The sequence below is a fragment of the Schizosaccharomyces cryophilus genome, assembly GCF_000004155.1.
Source record: "Schizosaccharomyces cryophilus OY26 unplaced genomic scaffold supercont4.2, whole genome shotgun sequence".
In the NCBI taxonomy this organism is placed as follows: domain Eukaryota; kingdom Fungi; phylum Ascomycota; class Schizosaccharomycetes; order Schizosaccharomycetales; family Schizosaccharomycetaceae; genus Schizosaccharomyces; species Schizosaccharomyces cryophilus.
The window spans coordinates 80,904-100,518 of NW_013185625.1; the positions used below are offsets into that span (position 1 = coordinate 80,904).

The 19,615-nt window shown below is 35.3% G+C and overlaps 7 protein-coding genes across 7 annotated transcripts in view; 6 read left to right on the plus strand and 1 right to left on the minus strand.

Annotated features, from left to right (window-relative positions):
- SPOG_04979 (uncharacterized protein) overlaps positions 1-2,960 on the plus strand; it is a gene marked incomplete at its 5' end in the record, with an annotated part of 3,504 nt that extends 544 nt beyond the window's left edge. The window contains 2 exons of the mRNA XM_013167462.1: positions 91-493; positions 564-2,960. Of these exons, the coding sequence (XP_013022916.1) occupies positions 91-493; positions 564-961 (801 nt within the window). The remainder of the gene's footprint in view (positions 1-90; positions 494-563) is intronic.
- A 2,360-nt stretch (positions 2,961-5,320) lies between these two features.
- SPOG_04980 (polyamine transporter 1) lies at positions 5,321-6,424 on the plus strand (the record flags this gene model as incomplete). Its single annotated transcript, XM_013167463.1, has 3 exons — positions 5,321-5,690; positions 5,863-6,050; positions 6,128-6,424. 3 exons carry the CDS (start codon positions 5,321-5,323, stop codon positions 6,422-6,424), a joined length of 855 nt encoding a protein of 284 aa, XP_013022917.1.
- A 2,063-nt stretch (positions 6,425-8,487) lies between these two features.
- On the minus strand, positions 8,488-10,706 carry SPOG_04981 (MFS transporter). The gene has a single exon (XM_013167464.1). The coding sequence runs from the start codon at positions 10,381-10,383 to the stop codon at positions 8,563-8,565; it is 1,821 nt and encodes a 606-aa protein (XP_013022918.1). The 5' UTR covers positions 10,384-10,706; the 3' UTR covers positions 8,488-8,562.
- Positions 10,707-12,142: 1,436 nt separating this feature from the next.
- Positions 12,143-14,205, plus strand: SPOG_04982 (MFS transporter). The gene has a single exon (XM_013167465.1). The coding sequence runs from the start codon at positions 12,456-12,458 to the stop codon at positions 14,073-14,075; it is 1,620 nt and encodes a 539-aa protein (XP_013022919.1). The 5' UTR covers positions 12,143-12,455; the 3' UTR covers positions 14,076-14,205.
- A 1,352-nt stretch (positions 14,206-15,557) lies between these two features.
- Positions 15,558-16,301, plus strand: SPOG_04983 (uncharacterized protein; the record flags this gene model as incomplete). The annotated part of the gene is made up of 1 exon (XM_013167466.1): positions 15,558-16,301. The coding sequence occupies one exon, from the start codon at positions 15,558-15,560 to the stop codon at positions 16,299-16,301; it is 744 nt and encodes a 247-aa protein (XP_013022920.1).
- Positions 16,302-17,022: 721 nt separating this feature from the next.
- SPOG_04984 (uncharacterized protein) lies at positions 17,023-17,307 on the plus strand (the record flags this gene model as incomplete). The annotated part of the gene is made up of 2 exons (XM_013167467.1): positions 17,023-17,194; positions 17,228-17,307. 2 exons carry the CDS (start codon positions 17,023-17,025, stop codon positions 17,305-17,307), a joined length of 252 nt encoding a protein of 83 aa, XP_013022921.1.
- Positions 17,308-18,488: 1,181 nt separating this feature from the next.
- On the plus strand, positions 18,489-19,547 carry SPOG_04985 (uncharacterized protein; the record flags this gene model as incomplete). The annotated part of the gene is made up of 1 exon (XM_013167468.1): positions 18,489-19,547. One exon carries the CDS (start codon positions 18,489-18,491, stop codon positions 19,545-19,547), a length of 1,059 nt encoding a protein of 352 aa, XP_013022922.1.
- Between the last annotated feature and the right edge of the window lie 68 nt (positions 19,548-19,615).

Below are 19,615 nucleotides of genomic sequence, written 5' to 3' on the forward strand. Positions count from 1 at the left end.
CCAATTTCTCTAGAATACGACAATTCGAGGAAAAGCTCGCTTCAATTGGATTTGCCAAATTACTCAGAAGTTTGTTATAACAGTGGAGAGGACTTGGAAAAGGGTTTGTTTACACGCTTCCCTCCTTCCTACAATCAACTTCAAATGAGTAGCAGAGTCGAATCCGATAGTAATCAAAATCATGCGAATGAAGTGCGTGAACGCATGGCAGAACCCGTGCCAGACAGATCATGGGGAAGCTGTATCCTCGATTGCATCTGCATGCCGGTACGTCCCCGATTAGCACCAGCGGGCACATTGAAAGAAGCAGGATATTTTCGATGTTTTATGTGTTATCTTTATACGTCTGCTTTTATTTTCTATTTACTTTTCAAATATTCTGATAAATTGTCAGAGTTTATAAAGGATTCATCTTTGTCTAAGGAAATTGCTTTACCTTTGCTTGGTGGATTGATTTTAGTTTTATTTTTTATTTCCGCTGTAATAATTTCTCGTAAGTGATTTGCATTCATCGGAAAAGCAAATTGAAGTACGTTGAATTTCTTGCTAACTTGAGTGTTTAGTTGTATTGGACATCATCGTTTGGTGTATATCTATGATTCCAGATTTGGCTGCGTTTATAGGGCATCTTCTTGAGCGTGTCTTGGGAAGAATATTTCCAAACTTCTGGAGAAAATTTATACTGCCTTTGACAATCATTTTCGGTTATAGAACTGATCAAAGCTTCGGGATTGATCTAGACTCAACAAATACCGTTGAACTTGACGAGCTAGAAGCTAGTGTTGAGACTCCAACAACTGCACCTAACAATGTTGAAGTGCCAAGTTGTCCTCTTGGGAAAAGCCCTACCAAAGCAAATCATTCAAAAAATTCTGTTGGGCATTCTGCAAGAGAGCAAGAAATAGAGATGAAAACTTTTGGAGACACAGGCTCTCCGAGTTTGAACGATCATACAAAGTAATGTTTTTATGCTATACCCATTTTATAGAATGGTTGTTATTGTCAGCGTGTCAGTGTCCAGTTGAGATTGAGATTGAGATGTTTTACGAGCAGATTATTTTTGTATTTTATTCAAAGACATGCGTTTTTTTTCGTAGAAATTTGGGATTGTAAACAAACAATGCTGTTTGCACAGTTCCCTTTGGAAATGTGCAACATAACTTTTTCTTAAAAAGAATATTTATGAATGATTTGATTTTAGGTTGGCAACTGTGAAAGCTATCCCAAGTAACCCAAGTAAGCATTTTTGGGTTTAATATGGTATTCAGTTTCGACAATCGTCAAACAAGTTACAGTATAATAAGTTGCTTGCTATTTGGTTTCTATTATGAGGAAAAAAAAATTTCTTTCCCTTGGTTTTTTCTCATTCAAGAAGCAGCAAAAGGATGAATGACCTCATGTTATAAGTATTACAGGATAAAGAAGAAATTATGCATAATGGATGAATTTATCTCGCGAAATGATTTAATTGTTTTAGAGGCAAATCCTCCTTTTTGTCAGTACTTACTTGCCTTTCGCCAAGACCCTTTCTTATAAATAACATTCTCAAGCTGTCAGGTTCTCAATTAGCCAATGAAATGGCATACGTTATCATTTTGCTCTATGCATCACTAGGAATAGATCCTCAATATCCTTTTATTATTGGCAATGTTGAGTATGCTAGCTTTCAATTCAACCTTCATTTGAACAGGTAAATGCAGACGAATGACACCCAAAGTTCAACTCCATGCTTTCAAAGTTAGTGAGGAGGAATTGCAGTCACTTACTTTCCGTCGAAGATTGGGAATTGGCTCTTGGTAATAGCGAAGCGTTGATAGCGATATCTCAAGTTAAGTTAACGACGAGTGCGGCCAGATTCATTTTCCCAATATATTTAGCTCGTGAAGAAGATATGTGGAAAGGCATTCCCTTTTAACGATGGTACTGCCCGAAGCTTCATCTACCCATATAACTTTACTCATACAAGCTATTATACTGAGTTTGAAGAAAAGATCGAAGGAATTTTTTGCTTTGCATTGTGACGGATATTGAAGTACGGATTACCTATTGAGGCATTTTCTTAAACTTAATTTAAATCGGAATTGGAGGGGTACGACGGTTCTGCTTCGAAAGATCCTCTTATTACGTTTCTTTAATATTTACCTTTTAGTTTTCTATTGTTTGATAATTACTGGATATATGTGGTGATTTCACAACGGTCGATGCTTTTCCCAGTGCAATATGGTCTTTTGTACTCAATATTAGCTCGGCTTTTGGGCAACCTTTTTCTTTTAGTGAACAAATTCTGGTAATTTCAGCTATTCAAAATTTGTTGTTCCATGACGTCTTCAACCTCTCAAGCGATTGATCGATATATTCGTTGAAATGTTTGATACTATTTTTCATTGCTCTTAATTTTGGAGTTATGGCGTCCAATTTAAATTCATTTTGAAGGACGCATTTTTTTTTTACTCTATGTAGGTTTGGTGTTGCCATAAAGTATACTTTTTAGTAAATCTTTTGAGTTTGATTGATAAGGATTCGAACGATTTTAATTATATTTTCCTATTCATTTATCCCAGGAACCTATATCTACATCATGCACAAAATCTAAGCAATTCGAACGTATGATAAAACAATTTCTTTTTTATTGTACTGCTTTGATCGCGCCCTGTTCTATTGACATATTACAACGCCAACACATATTGGTTCTTTTTCATAGCTCCAGCATTGAGGACTTTGTACTATGGACATTCCGTTAGGGAACAGAAGATTTGGTTGGCGTATTACCGGATATAAATTTCAAAGTCTTAATAAGTTAATTACAATTTACAAGGCTGGCTGTATCAGCTCAACTAACAAAATCTTCTTAATTGAAGAGTTAGTCTCAAAACAATCAAAATTAATTTATCTGTTCTATTTCACTCAGTGAAGGCTCACTAATCTGACATAGAAGCTTAATGAAACATGTTCACTGGAAAAGAAAAGCGAGTAAACATTACAAACTTGCCGTAGCAGGACTTTTCTGAAGTTCTATTTCTTCATTTATATTTGTCGGCGAAGGGGGTAATGCATCATCCCTTTGCTGATATCTGGGAATTGTAGGTTAAACGTTCAACTTCTAAAACAAGGCATTAAATATATACTTTATAAAATGAAACATATAACACCAATAACTAACACATTAACGCTCGAATACCATTGACTAGTAATCTAGGGGCGATAGATATTAATTTCTGACACTACTTGTTAGCAAACAATAGAATTTTCCTGATAAACAAGAATACTCTACTTATGACTGAAATCAATAAAAAATATTACCCCTAGAGCAACATGACTGACTAAAATACAAAATCTACAAATACGTCAAAAAAAATAATAGAATAACCAAGGATAATTTTGAAAACGTTAAGATAATGCCCATACACACAATACCGACAAAAGTGCATATATAATATGAAAATACTTTTGGATGTTTGACGACTATATTTTTTGGAAAGTGATTATGTTTATATGATCCAAAGCTTTGCAGTTATGCTTGTTTTTAAAGGGAAAAAAAGTTTTATTCAATCTGAACTATATTTGCTCTCCTTGATTTTGAGAGAAGTTGAAATGAAAGATTTGTTTGTGTCCTTTGGGTGAGTACAAAGGAATCTTTCCTCAAAATCAAGACTGTAAACATTGGTATGGTTGTACGTAGGAGGATCTTTCGAGACTTTCAATTCTTTTTCAAAAATTTTCAAAATACATTAATTAAACTTTTAGCGATCTATTAGCACCAGATATAAAAAACAAGGTTTCTTTCTATATGTAAAACTCTTAAATTGGAACGTAATGTAAAGTTCAAGTTATTCATTTAAAACAGCTCAGATTAAACTCAAAAGTAACCCAATTGCAGGAACCGTAGGAAAACCTTGGCTCCAGCAGGAAATTTTCGCTTCCCCAATTTAATTGTTTGGTTTTCTATTACATTTTCATGAAAAAAGCATATGCCTTTTTTTTTTATTTTGTTTAGTGATTTCTGTAACACATTTTTTCTTTTTCCTTTGTCGCTTCTGCTATCAAAAATTATCTGATTTCTTTTGCTACGATATTCTTATCTGAAAATGGAAGGTTTGTTCTATGAACTAGAAGAATAAGAACCCGAATGAGAATTTACTGGAACGCGAACTTCTATTTGCTCTTCTATTGGTTTCCCCGTTAAATGTGGGTAATAGTCTAAATCTTTTTATCAGATTAAAGCAGACTGAGCTTTTAGGAAATTCCCTTGAAGATGCGAAATCAAAGTTCAGGAGCTGACAATGTCATAGAATCCTTTCGTATGACATTATTAAGGCTTTTGGACGTCAACTTGATTCACCAAAACTCATCATTAATTCTCATGACCTGACTTTTGTACAAACCCCGGATTGTTTGCTTGTTTAAGTCCGAGTGCAAGATTCTCTTCTTGGTAGTCGGTCAATTGAATCGATAAAGACTTTCTGACCTATCAAGGTTATTTTGAGCTGTGTAATGCTCTTACTGTTAGTTTTTTTGATTTTTGCACTGCTATCAGACATAAAAGAAACAATACCTGCGTTTCTACGCTTAATACTATCAGTTGACGTGTTTAAATTCCTCCAGAGCAGCCATTCATTAACGGTAAAAGCTAAGAATAGATCGACATTCGTCTAACTTCATAACGAGACAATTTGTAAGCACCTTCATTCCTATTTCTTTTTTTTTTCGTTTAATTTACTTTCCTCTTCGCTTCTTCATTAAGTAATTTCCGGTTTATATTTTCGGATACCTCTCTTGTCTCCCAGCTTTCGGGTTTATTTTATCTTCCATTCTTCGTAATTACTTTTTATAAAAATTAGTATGTCTTGTTCTAATCCGTCTTTGGACGTTCATAAGGTTCAACCTGCCACTGCAAATTCTGAACTTTATACATCACTAAGTAAATCGAAAAATGCGGTAGTTCTTCGATTCCCTCGGATTTAAGCGACCGGATGTTTGCTCATTCGCAGCAAAAGTATCCTTTCATAACTCACGGTGCTGGCGAAAAAACAAGTCATGAACATACGATTTCGAACCCACCCAGCGAGGAAGCTTGCTATCCCGCGAGTAGAGAAGATTTGGAAAATCAAGATCATTTGCAAAAGGTTTATCCAAGAGTTCGTGATCCCGAAGCTTTTAATTAAACAATTGACCCTACTTTTCCAGAATTTGCCGTCAATTGGTCCTTTTCTCGTAAACTAAAAACTACCGCTGTATATTCTTGGGCTGCGTTTTGTTCCACATATGCTTCGTCCTCTTTTCCGGCCCTAATGAAATCCTTCCCAAATTGTACCATATTGGCATGACTGTCTCTCCCATAAATACTAGTTTGTTCGTTTGCGGTTACGGTTGCGGTCCCGTTGTCTGGGGTCCCCTGTCAGAATTATATGGAAGGAAGCCTCCTGTGACCGTCGTTATGTTTGGCTTTGCTATCTTCAACATTGCGGTGGCTGTTGCTAAAGATATCCAAACAATCATGATTTGTCGATTTTTCAGTGGCTTCTTTGCTAGTAGTCCTATGGCCATCTGCGCCGCCGCTTTTGCGGATTTCTATTCGAACCAACATCGAGGTACTGCTATCACTACTTTTGCTGCCATTGTATTTGGGGGTTACTATCTCCCATCATTAGCGGATTTATTACGAAATCTTATTTGGGTTGGCAATGGATCGAGTACATTACTTCATTCATGGGCTTTTTTGCTGTTGTCATTATTCTTTTTTTTTTTGCGATGAGACTTATGCAAAGAGAATTGTAGAGAATAACGCTCAATCATATCGTGTCCGAAATAACAACTACTTTGTGCATGCCAATACTGAGGAATAGACATTAACTCCTAAAAAAGTACTCGATAACTACTTCTTGATTCCTGTCAAGCTTTTATTTACGGAACTCATTGTCTTCTTGGTCACACTCTATTCTTCTTTCGTATATGGTATTTTGTACTTGCTTTTGGAAGCGTATCTTATTATCTTTTCTAAAAAACGTCAGTTATCTATGGGTGTTGCTGAACTTCCATACATTGGTTTATTGGTAGGTGTCTTTATTGGCAGTGGCATCAACATTGCATTCGAACCTCGGTACTTTAGACAGGTGATGAAACTTGATAGAAAGCCATATCCGGAGGGTCGTCGCCACCTTTAATTATTGGTGCTTTCATCTTTCCTGCCGGTATTTTTTGGATGGCGTGGTCAGGTAACTATCCACACGTTCATTGGATTGTTCCCAGCTTGTCTGGTTTGCTTACCGGAGCCGGGATTTTGTTGAATTTTTTAAACTACCTGATTGATGCGTACTTGTTCCGTGCAGCCTCGGCGATGGCTGCTAATACAATGATGCGTAGTTCAGTTGCTGCAGGATTTCCTCTGTTCGCTATCCAAATGTTCCATAATTTGGGAGTGGGTTGAACTGGCTTTCTTTTAGGTTTTATTGCTATTGCCTTGATTCCTGTTCCCATTGTTTTTTACCTCTTTGGTAGAAAGATCCGTTCTTGGAGTAAAATGATTGTCATACACTGAGCATAATAATATTACGATCTATGTTTAACTGTCTGCATGTTTTAACATTTTGCAAAAGAAAAATGAGATAAAAAGATGCTGTCTTAGCGAAAGGGAGGAAAACGGGATTGTAGTGTTTTGTTTACTCGGTTGGGATTCACGGTAATGAAAGAAATTGATTTGCTAACAATATTGCACTTCCTCTTGAAATTTGAGACTAAAAAGAAGCAATACCAAAGAAATAACTCACAATGGCAGCTTTCCACCAGAAAATTCTTTTTGGTTTAGTTGGACAAGTCATGAATCTGTTCATTGGATGGTGCCTAATAGCTAGTACTCTGTCTGATGACATGTACTTCTATAATGTTAGGAAGAACGTTAAAATATCTGTTTGCTTGTTATTCGAGGTATGTGGCTTCCGTATTTGCTGGGAACAATTTTTTTTGTCTGGTATGGCTGATGGATTTCCTTTGTATACTGCTAGCACTTATGTTTAATTATCTTTTATTGGGAAGTCACATACCATTGTTATGTTTGGCTTATACTCTTGGAAAGTGGTTTTTCCTAGTAAGAATTATGCATCTCAGATCTTCAAATGCAGATAATACATCATATCATTTCAAGTAAAATAAGGAAATACAGAAAATAAAATGATAATACTTTGAAACACCAATATTGGACTTGTAAGGGTTTCTCCTTTCGTTTATTGTTCTCAAAGCAATTTCTTAAAGGAGCTGTACGTTCGATTTATAGATGTATAATATATAAATAAATGATTTATATTGCATTCAGTGAAAGGTTTGTTTGGTTAGCAAGTACAGGTGATATCAGTGAAGAATAATATTTAGCTTACATATATACGAATTTCCATGTAACTTTTAGCGTTAAAAAATTTGTATTATAAGATATTCAAAAGGCTAAACATCAATCAACGAATTACATAAGACAAGTGTGTCAACAATAGTTACTACGTATTTATATATTTCAGATCAAGGTAAAAAAGAAAAAGTGAGAAATATAATATAAGGATGCGACCTTGCATTAGGAGAGCTATAGCATTAATGCCACAGCAGAAATTCTAAGCTGTATAATAGTTGTTTTCCGTATGAAGTCATGAATAATAATTGCTTGCCTGTAAATTGAATTGCACTCTTCTAGTACTTGTATAAATACTAAAGCTGCCCAGGAACTTTGAAAAATAAGGTAACAGCAAAGTTCTTACGCGACAAACAAAGCATTTATTTACTCGAACATGCTATTTTTCCTTTTCGTTTCTATTTTTCAATAAGGTTGATTAATTAATTTCTTTGAAATATTATCCTTTTTTTTTTGTTTAGAAGAGATTGGAGAATAAAATATAGTAAACATCAAGACCTATAATAATATCTCCCAGAGCGAATCGTTCTAGTACAAGCTATAACCATTTTTTATTAGCGAATGTTCTGTGATATATTTTCAGATAAGTCATACTCTCTGCTTATCTAATCCTATTAATCGAATTTTGTAGTAACGGTGATTCAATCATGAGTTCACGTCCAATTTCACCCCATTACCGCTACTATAACTGTCGGTGCTAACTATAGCTGCCTCTAACAAAATTAAGGGCTTTTCATGAACAACGTCGTAGGCATTTCCCCGCCTAAGGAAAGGACAGTGACCAAGGTGGAGCTCCGAAGGGGGTTAGTTGTTATTACCTACACAATTAGATTAGGTGAGCTATTTACCATCGTAATTAACGATGATTTTAGTAGAATCACAGTTGATGGATCCTCGCTAATTCATTATGAAAATCTTCAGAACCCCCTTTATCGAGTAGTCTAAAAGTTTTACTTATGGATCTCTTTTACGTAATGGTGTTACAAGCTCCATGCAAAATAGTGCTGAACCTTATTTTTACATTTCTGCCAAAATTACTTAGTACTTTTTCTTACCAGTCGATATCTTTTTAGGAAAAAAAAAATAAAATAAATAAATAAAAAATTATGCAATGAATGAAAACTAAAAAGATGCTAAAAGTATAAAAGATACAATGGCAGGTAAAGAGAAGCTCAAACCTTTTCTACAATTGCTTTTTTTGCGGGTACTTTCTTAAACTTCTGTTCCGTTGAAACTTTCTTTACAAAGAAGATTGCGATAGTACCAACGGCCATAGCAATAGTTGTAAAAAGCCAAATAGTCTTGTAGGCAGACGCATACGTATTTTTAATATGAATTTTTTCATCATTTGGGAGTTGCTGGATTTGCTTATATGATAACTTTGCGATCGAACTGTCTCCATGAAAGGCAGTAGTCACTCTTTGACTAAAAATTACCTCTCCTACAGTTATACCGATAGCTCCTCCAATGTATCTTATAAACATCAGTGTGGCTGTAGCTATCGACATTAAAGAGGGCGGGAATGATGCCTGCATGACAAGGAGTAAAGGCAAAAACATAAAGCCAGAACCAAACATAAAAATTGTAATTAAGCCCATAGCTTTCGAAAATGGTGAAAAGGCATCCAAGGAAATTAAGCTTCCCAGTCCTGCGGTACAGATGATGCCCCCTGTATAAAGCACTGTCCTATAACAGCCCAGCTTTTTGAGCACTATACCAGTTATTGCAGAACTGCAAATTAAAACGGCTCCACCAGGTAAAAAGTGCACACCAGCCATCAGAGGATCATCACCTCGAACCCTTTGATAATACTGAGGAATATGGTAAGCGAATAAATAGTCGTTTAAGTAAAGAACAAATGAACAAATCATAACGCTGATACTATTCATATTTTTGAATAGTATTGGAGGTAATACTGGATTTCTCTTGGTATGAAAATCGTATACCATAGCAAATATTACAAGAACTGCACCAATTATAATATAAGGCAAAACTCCGGGACGAGCCCAATGACCAGATTCACCTCCCAAAGATATACCCAATAGAAAAAGCACAACTCCTGTAATGACGCTAACAAGACCAAGAAAATCAAAAGTTTTAAGGAACACACGAAAGGATTGTCGTTTCACGGGTAGTACTCTCAAAAAGAAAATGATAAGACTGATTGCTATACCACCAACAGGAAGATTAATGAAGAAAATCCATCGCCAAGTGGTCCTTTCACAAATGATACCGCCGAGAACTGGACCAAGGACAAGAGCGATACCCCAAGCCGAAGCAGTTAGAGCGGTATACATTGGGCGGGTTTTTAAAGGAGTGATTTCGGAAATAATAATGTTAATTAAAGAGCTGATTCCACCGGCTCCAGCACCCTGAATAGCTCGTGAAATAATTAGCATAATCATGTTTTGACTAGCACCACTGAGAGCACTACCCAGCATAAAGAAAAAGACCGATGCATATAGCATATGCTTTCGTCCCAAGATGTTAGAGAGAACACCCACCGCCGGAAGGACTGCGTTTGTAGCGAGTGTATAGGAGGTACTTATCCAAAAGGAACGGGAAGAATCGTGGAAATGTTGGGAGATTGTAGGGACGGCAACGGTAACGATAGTATTATCTAAAGCAGCCAAAAAAAGGCATGAAACGAGAGCTGGGACTACCAAATACATATTATTTTCAGGAATTAGTTGGATATCTTCATTGTTTTCCTTTTCTTCACAGGAGTCATCCTTTTTGTGACTATCCGGATCAGCTTTTTTCTCTTTTTCACTTAACGATTTTGGTATTGGCGATTTATTCCCTGATATTATTGACATCGATGCTTTATCCGATTTCTCGCTATTAGTAATTACTTTATTAATATTTCGTTCAGTATCTACATCGACGGACTCTGGCAACGCATCATTTATGGGAGGGCTCTCGCTGGTTGCTGCTGCTGCATTTTGCTCTGAGTGAGCTAAATTATGATTCGAAGGAAGAGATTCATGCATGGTATACAACAAAAACAGCAGAAAAAAAAGATAGATAGGGTAGGTGTGTTAACTACAGTCAAGCACTTCCCGAACAACTACATAAGTAATATGCAGTGATATTCAACTGTGAATACGATGAAAACAAACCAAAAACCCAATGCAATAACCGTGGACCGAAATTAGAAGAAACCAAACAACCCAATGTGATTTTGATTTTAAAAAGACGTTGAGCGTAAACAGTGATTAAATAATTAAAGAAGAAAGATCAATAAACTTTTGATCCCTTCCCCTGAGGTTTTGAATAAAAGGAAATAACCAAACTAAATTCCAGCAGTGTAACGTCTATAAAAAGAATATCCCTGTCCTTCTTTGCATGTCAATATATATAAATAACATAAGAAGCGGGGAAATCAGATTATTTAATTTATCGGAGTTATGGAATTCTATTGGATAAATTAAGTCAAAATAGCCGAATTACCTTACGAATCACAACTAAACCTTAATTCATATCAAATGTCACCTCTGATAAGCAAAACACCGCTGTTTCTACGGACTGGCTATGGTATTTTAGTCCAATATCTCGTTCCAAAAAATTAAAGTTTATCGAATTTCCACTCAAGGAAGTTAAAGAATACGACATTTATGTTTTGGTAACCACGTAATCATTCATAAGCGAGAGGGAACGAGTAACGTTTTTACATGTTATGAATTTGGTTCTTAGAGTTTTGGCGTAAACTTCTTGCAAATTTCAGAAGAAATTCCGAAACAGAAAATTATTGCTTATTATATTGGCTTATTATATATTTTGGAAGGTTCCATAGAAATTGAGCAGGTGATATATTATAATCAATACCTTATGTTTTACTATAATTAGAAGTCTCATACATTTGCCTGTACGTTCTATGAAAAGGGTATAAAAATTTTTTTGCCAGGATTGCTTACAATGTTTATTTCGCTCAATCATATAATAAAGATTCTTTATGTAGTCTATTAACCTACATAATTTATATGTTCTGGACGTCTCGTCTTTCAAAAAAACTCTGTTGCGTTAGTGAAATTGAGTTGAATCATGTTTAGATTATCAGCTACACAAATTGTCATAGTAAATAAACTTCAACTTAGAATGACAAAAGGAAGTAATCTAATCTTATAATAATGACTTTTAATGATATTAAACAAAAGGATGGATCGGTCTAGTCCTTAAGTTCAAAAGTGCATTATATATCGATGATAGGATATGTAAACAGCCATTTTGATCGTACAGAATAGGAAATGAAGGCAAAAAAAATAAATTAGTAGTATTCTTGTGTTTTTTTGGGGTGAGGCATTTATGAAGAAAGTCGCAGCAAATCTTATACTCTGAAAGTTGTATGATTTTTACAATAGAACTCTTTAGATGAATCCGTCTCCATTAGAAGTCTTATTTAGTATGTAAAGAAGAAACTCACTAATCTAAGAACCGTCCTTAAAGGATTCTGGAATTCAACGAACTACCTCATATATAGGATTTTCAGAATTTTGAAACTTCGACTGAAGATATTTGGTTTTAAATAAATCTTCAGTATACAGGGACATTTAAGCTCTATTCTGCCAGGTAATTGCAAGAATTGTTAATGATTCTCCTAAAAGTTAACAGTGACGTCATACATTATCCTGTAATGGAAATGACTTTGAACACTTTGAGTATATTGCTACTAGAGTCAAGACAATATGATAAGTGCATTTGTACTTCCCGAATTGTACAAAAAAAAATGTAAAGCACAACAATCTAAGTGTTCTTAAACGAAGCAAAATCTTGAAGGAAAAAGAAAAATTGCTAATGAAAATCGTTAATTTAGAATAGTTATAGTATGCCACCACTTCATCACAAGCTTTAGTAACAAATGAACCAAACTATTGCAGATATTGAATGAGCAAACAACAAGGAAGACTCCAGCTTATACGATAAAATAAACAAAACTAAATATTTATGTTTGTGCGACTACATTTTTACAAACGTAAATCAAATACATGTCTAGACAGTTAACAATTGGTGACGTCTTTTTTATTAAGCATAACGATAATAGTAACTTCTCTTAATCTAACCAAAGATGGAATTTGTTTCTCTTTGTACAGGAAAAAAATTTAAAAAGCAGTGTGCAAAAGTTCATGGACGAATAATAGGAGATGTGTCGGTTTACGGACCAAACTCGGATACCTTTTACTCAGGAGGTTATTATAACATACCTGGCGAAGAGCAATGGTTTTTGAACGTTATGAAGGATATTAGAGCCCATAATGTAATAGAAGGAAAAATCAATGCAAAAAAGAGCAAAAGATACCTTGTAACTTGGGATGGCCCTGATGACCCTCTAAATCCTAGAAATTGGTCTCGAATAAAAAAATGGTGGATAATTATTCAAATTTGTATCATAACCATTACAGTTACGTTTTCATCTAGTGTTTACTCAGCTGGAGTTCCCAATGTGGCACAAACTTTCCATTCATCCATTCCTGTTGCATCCCTTGGCACTTGTACTTACCTGGTAGGCTTCGCCATGGGTTCTTTACCATTTGCACCTCTGAGCGGTATCTATGGACGACTTATTGTTTATATTATTACTCTATTAATCTTTACTTTGTTTCAAATAGGTGGTGGCGTGGCTCAGAATATTTGGGTGATACCTATAATACGTTATTTTCAAGGTTTCTTTGGTAGTACACCCTTAGCTAATAGCCTAGGAACTGTCAGTGACATCTATAGTCCAGTAGAGTATACATTTACTGTCCCTGTCGTTTGTGCTTTCCCTTTTCTCGGTCCGGTCATAGGGCCTATCATCGGTGACTTCATAGCTCAAAGTCACCTTGGATGGAGATGGACATTTTGGATCACTATGATACTTTCAGGATCTGTTGTTTTGCTTATTATGTTTACTCTTCCAGAAACGCACGCAAACACAATTCTCTACTATAAGGCTCGCTATCTTCGTGAATTGACAAAAAACCCTTTATGGTATTCAGGCAATGAAAAGCAACGTGATCCCAAGAGAGCAATTGTACGAGCGTTCACAAATTCTATTTCGTTGCTAATATCAGAACCAATTGTTGTTTGCTTTACCCTTTATGTAACTATTCTGTTCGTTATTGTTTACATCAACTTTGAAAGCTACCCTGTTGTGTACTCTCAGTATAATTTCAACCAGGGTGAGCAGGGTCTTTCGTTTATTGGTATAGGTATTGGTATTGTTTTGGCTGCTTCTTTCACTCCAATCACATACTATAAATATTCGAAAGCTTACAAAAAGATGAATGGAAAGGTTCCTCCGGAGTATCGAATATATCCACTCTTTATTGGATGCTTTCTTTTACCAATAGGCTTATTTTGGTTTGCTTGGACATGTTATCCCAATAGAATCCACTGGATAGTTCCCATGATTTCTAGCGTATTTTTTGGAGCTTCGTTGTTAGTTATTTTCTCAACCATGTTTACCTATTTCGTTGATACTTATCAATCTATGGCGCCCAATGCAATGGCCGCCGCTACGCTCGTGCGATACCTGGCTAGCGGAGGAATGACTATGGTTGCACGACCAATGTATCATAATTTGGGTAATCATTGGGCTACAACGGTGCTTGGTTTTATTTCCGCTGCTATGATTCCCATTCCTTTTGTGTTTTTTAAATACGGCCAAAAAATACGATCGCATAGTAAGTATGCTTCCAAAGGATAAAGTTGAGAAAAAAGAAAAACAAAATTAGGAAAAAAGAAACTTGGATCATTTTTACATTCTTCTATCATTTATAATTTAGCATTTAGAGGTAAAAGAAGTTAGCATAATAAATTAACTTTATAAAGAAGACAAAAGCATCCCTACTTTATCAACTTCATAACAAATGGGTGGATGTAACTTTCAGCGAAACAATTGCTTGCAAAATAGAGATTTCTCAATGTAAACATTAGGTGAATTCAATACATCAAGAGTTTTACTTCTTATAAGAAGATATGAAGCAAAGGTGATTAATTTTCAAGCAGCCTATTGTCTTATTGATAAAATATAAGTTGCTTTTCTAGCCTAATGCCAGTATCCTTCTAAACTTATTATCCATTTTTTAAGGAGACTGACATTCTCAATAATAAAAAAAATAAATAAATAAAATAAAAAACCCCCAAACCATAAAAGGAAATTGCACTAACATTAACTTCCATTTTCTAAATAGTATTTTTTGAAAACTATATTCCATTACATAATTATTACCTCTCTTCGAGGAGGCATAGTTTCCATCGTGCCAATTGTAAGAAGTATGTACTGACAGAATGAATGATAAAAAGGAACATGAATTCTATCTCTTACTAACGCCTTATTAAAACATTCCTTGCTCATTAACTCTTCTTATTTGCTTTTCTCAACCAGCGATCTTTTATATAATGAAACTAATTAACTTATTTAGCAAACGAGAACGAGCGTTTTGTGGTAAATCTTGTACTTTCTTTTATAAAAATGAATTGATTTGAATTTTATAATAATCCTTAGAAACCGGAAGCTGGAAGCATAGCAAAATAAAAATTTTGCTTTTCCATTTTAGCAATCGCGGATCAAACGCAATTTGTTCCAATTTCCTCTTCGTTGGCATAATCCCTTCTTCGGTTAGAGTTTTTACATAATATATGAAAAGAATAAAAACCTATCGAAAATTTATTTTATTTATTTATCTTAGCCAAACCAGTCGAATCTTCCAACCTGAATTATCGATTGTGCATAAACAGTTTATATAGATTTTTTTTGAAATAGATGACGTAAAGTGCTTCTTTACAGTCAGTAATTTCTTTGTTAACTACTTTTCCTTTTTGAAAGAGGCTCCTTTTAAATCATAAAAACGTATTTCTTTGATTTGCTTACCTTGTACGTCGTTTCTAGAGGAACATTTCGATATCACATACTAAGCTAGTATATATAATTTTAACCAAACGCGTTCTGTAATACCGAAACCAGCATACCGCCCGACGACCATCAATGCGTTAACAATCGTCAAACACTTTAACGGAGTCGAAGGAATCCCTAATTCCACTTATCTTTTCGCACCGTTGTTTTGACAACAGGGGGACCTCCCTAGCAAGTGTCCCAACTTAAAAAACAAACAAAGCAACTACCAACACCTTTTCATTGTGATTAATAGTTGCTACACACTTCGCTTTCGCTGACCCTTTTTCAAGAATGAGTCAAGATTTATTTACGAACCCATTTGGAATTCCTCCACCATCTGATGATTCTGATGCTTCCTTAAGCCGTTTCATAGCTGAATTCTCACAGGCGATTCCCCAGGATCAGTTTGATTCGTTTAGAAGCAAGTTGACGAGCCTTTATGAAGCAGTTGCATCCAAACTTCGAGGAGAGACTCGTCCACAAGATGACATGTCTGAAATTCGTGGGATGCTTCAAGAGCTTAGAGAAGAGATGATTCAAGGACAAAATAGCCTCCAAGAAGGACAAATAAGGCTAGATGGGAAACTTGATAATTTGAACAAAAGTTTTCTGAATAATACGAGTGATTTCTATTTACAATGCAGCAAAATTGATTCCAAAGTTAACAAGACAAGGACCTCAGCACAGAGATCTGAAAACATAATTAATAGAAAAGCCGCCAGGGATACAAAACCGATTCCATTTGTTAATGGACAGGAACCTCCTGCTGAGCTACCTGAGTTAAAAACTATCTCCGACGTTGACAATTTGAATCCACAGCAACTGAAAACGTATGCGGAGGGATATGGGTTTAAGTATGACGAGAATGAGCCCCAAAAGTCTCTTAAAAGAAAGATATCAGACTCTGCTGGTCTTATTACGGCCCATGATACTATATTTAATTTTTCAGGAGGTGATGAAACCCTTCAAGATGCAGAGAATCAAACTAGTACACCAAATCAAAGGGCAGGAAGAATTAGATCTCGTCGTTATTAGCATATGTTTACGAACAAGATGTTATCCTAAAATTCCGTACCGCCATAGTCTAAGAAAAATGATTTAAAGCTTCTTTATTCGTTTAAATTTCCTACAAAGTTTGAATTTACTTTTAAAACAACTCTACGAATATTCAAATCATGAATTTCATGTAACACTTAATATCTGCGGCTGCCAAGATTTTCCCATTTAAAGGGGTTTTACTTTAATGGCTAAAGTGTGCTTAATATGTTGACAGCCATCTCTATTTTCAACATCCGACTGCTATTATGATGCTGGTAGTATTGTAGGTGTTGACGAAATTTCACAAGTGGCTCGACGGATTAGTTACGGATACAATCACGAAAGTCGTGATATTCACATTCCATTCTAAATTATTCTAGAAATGAATCCTTAAAGCATAATTACGAGCGTGGAAATCACGCTGCAGCCGTGACAACACTAAATAATCAGGTTCGATACAGCAAATTTCAAAAGTCAGAGAAAAATTTCTGCCCAAAGTTCTGACCTTCTAAATTTTCTACTTTGAGACTTCCCAAGAAAAGGAGAAAACAATATTGATAAGCCTAAAATAGATAAAGTCGTCTCTTTAAACAAGATCGATGTGGAAGATTTTTCAACATACCACGAAAAACAACCTTCTCAACATCAAGATGTTAAAATTGCAAACCTCGAGGTCAATGCATTCACTAGCGCCAATGCATCCATCATGAGAGAGGATATGGCCAAACAAATTACCCGTAAATGTAATAGAGAAAACCGAACGTTCCTAGGAATAACGAATGACAAACTTGAAATTAAAGGAAATTTAAGACTACCGGTAGAAATAAATAATCGAAGATTTTATGAAACATTCATAATTACTCCAATTTCGGAAAATGAAGTTCCCATCGGTTGGAGCCTCTAAAAAAAATTGGGAAATTTAGATTTCTTATATGGCTACATGACAATGGAGGAAAATTATAATCACGATAAAGAAAATAAAAAGGCCCAGGACATATTATAGCCATCCAATAAGTTATTTACAGACAATATCAATATACCGTTACCCCATCACTCTAATAGCGATTTAGATAATAAACTGACAAGAGAATTGCCAGATTACAACCAAAATTAAGGCTTTATAACTTAAAAGAATCATCGATAATGGCAGAAAAGGTGCAAGAATTTCGAAAGTTTATCAAAATTTATGTGCGCACCATTTATAGTTCCAAAGAAAGGAACAGATAAATATCGCATGGTTATAAACTATAAATCATCAAACGCGATTACGAAGAGGGATAGCTACCCATTACCGATTTCGAAGAAATAATCAACTGGCTATGCGGAGCCAAGTTTTTAGTACAATCGATTTGAAAGAAGCATATCACTTGCTCAGAATTAAAGAAGGCAATGAACATAAAACTGCTTTTATTAATCTCCTTTTGGAGCATGAATACAGTGTAATGCCGTCTGAATTAACAAGCGCGCAAGCAATTTTTCAGAGATATATCAAAAGGTACTTCTGCCTTTGCTTAGCATTTCTGTTATTGTTTACTTGGACGATAATCTCGTATTTTTCTCATAGAAAAAGAAGCATGTAATTGTTGATGGAATGAAAAATTGAATAATTAATATGATTAGCAAAACTATATGTATTTATTATTCTACAGTAAGAATCTTCAGACTGGAAGATTCGACTGGTCTGGCTAAATTCGTTTTCCTACTTTCAATTTAGTTAATCAGATCCCTGGACATATTACTATTCTTCTACGTAGTACTAACACGTCCAATTGAAACATACGATCTGTAATTGAACTTATTATTATTGCAATCGATATGCATTCTCATAACATGTGAGATTTCTACCGTGACACCTTGATCATTTCATATTCGTAAAATTTTTTTTTCTGATGGAAAGTTACATACATTTAAACCGTTCAGAAAATTTTTCGATAAACAATTTATACTTACTATAGTTACTCGAATTAAGCGATATTAAGACCTACCACTTAGTGATTGTTTGCGCTGACCAAACACCATTAGTAAGCTAGCAACTGAAAATTTTTCCATTCCCCTTCAACCCATCCTTACCGAAAATGTATATAACAGCATAATTTACGCATAGATTCAAATGGTTTGAGCTTATTTCCGTATTTTGAAGACCGGTAAACCAACTTTTACACTTTAGTACTTTCTTTTAAAAAAATGACAGCTGGCTTAGAACAATCAAATTTATTTAAACCGATTACTGTTGGTAAAAATACACTGGATCAAAGGGTAGCTTTTGCTCCTACAACAAGATTCCGTGCTGCAGATGATCATACTCCAAGCGACTTGATGCTTCAATACTATTCGGATAGAGCACAAGCTCCTGGTTCGTTGCTCATTACGGAAGCCACCTTCATTTCTCCTCGCGCTGGCTTATACCCTAACATTCCTGGTATTTGGAATGACAAACATGTTCAAGGATGGAAAAAGATTACTGATGCAGTACATGCTAAAGGTAGTTATATGGCGTGTCAATTTTGGTTCTTAGGAAGAGTTGGATCCCCAGAGCTTTTGAAAAAGCATGGCTTGGATTTGATTTCTCCTTCTGCTTTATACCAAAGCGAAGAATCTAAGAAGGCTGCAGAAGCTGCAGGCAATCCTGTGAGAGCATTGACTGAAGAAGAAATCAAGGGCATTATTTATGAAGATTACAAGAATGCAGCAATTAATGCTATGGAAGCTGGATTTGATTACGTGGAAATTCATAGTGCTCATGGATACATGCTTGATCAATTCCTACAGCCCGCTACGAATCAAAGAACAGATAACTATGGTGGTTCTATTGAGAATCGTGCAAGAATCGTGCTTGAGATTATTGACCTCTTGAGTGATACAATTGGCGCTGAAAAGCTTGCAATCAGATTGTCTCCTTGGATCAAATTCCAAGGAATGAAAGCTGAAGAAGATACTGTGCATCCTATTACAACCTTTAGTTATGTGGTTAATGAGCTCCAAAAACGCGCAAACGACGGTAAGCAGCTTGCTTATCTTTCCATTGTGGAGCCTAGGGTCCAAGCACTTTTAGATGCAAACTGGTCTGATAATGTTGGTTCCAATGACTTTATCAAGAAATTATGGAAGGGGGCTATTTTGCAAACTGGTAATTATACCTATGACAGCCCAGAGTTTAAGGGTTTGAAGGCTGACGTTAATGGTGACGACCGTACTATGATTGGATTTTCGAGATATTTTACTTTCAAATCCAGATTTAATTGATAGATTAAAAAAGGGTCTTAGAAGCTTACTCCTTAACGTTCGTTCTTGTTCTATGCTAATAATAACTA

Excerpts from the sequence above, each read along its gene's own strand:
- SPOG_04981 (XM_013167464.1), bottom strand. The coding sequence starts at position 10,383 with ATGCATGAATCTCTTCCTTCGAATCATAATTTAGCTCACTCAGAGCAA.
- SPOG_04982 (XM_013167465.1), top strand. The coding sequence starts at position 12,456 with ATGGAATTTGTTTCTCTTTGTACAGGAAAAAAATTTAAAAAGCAGTGT.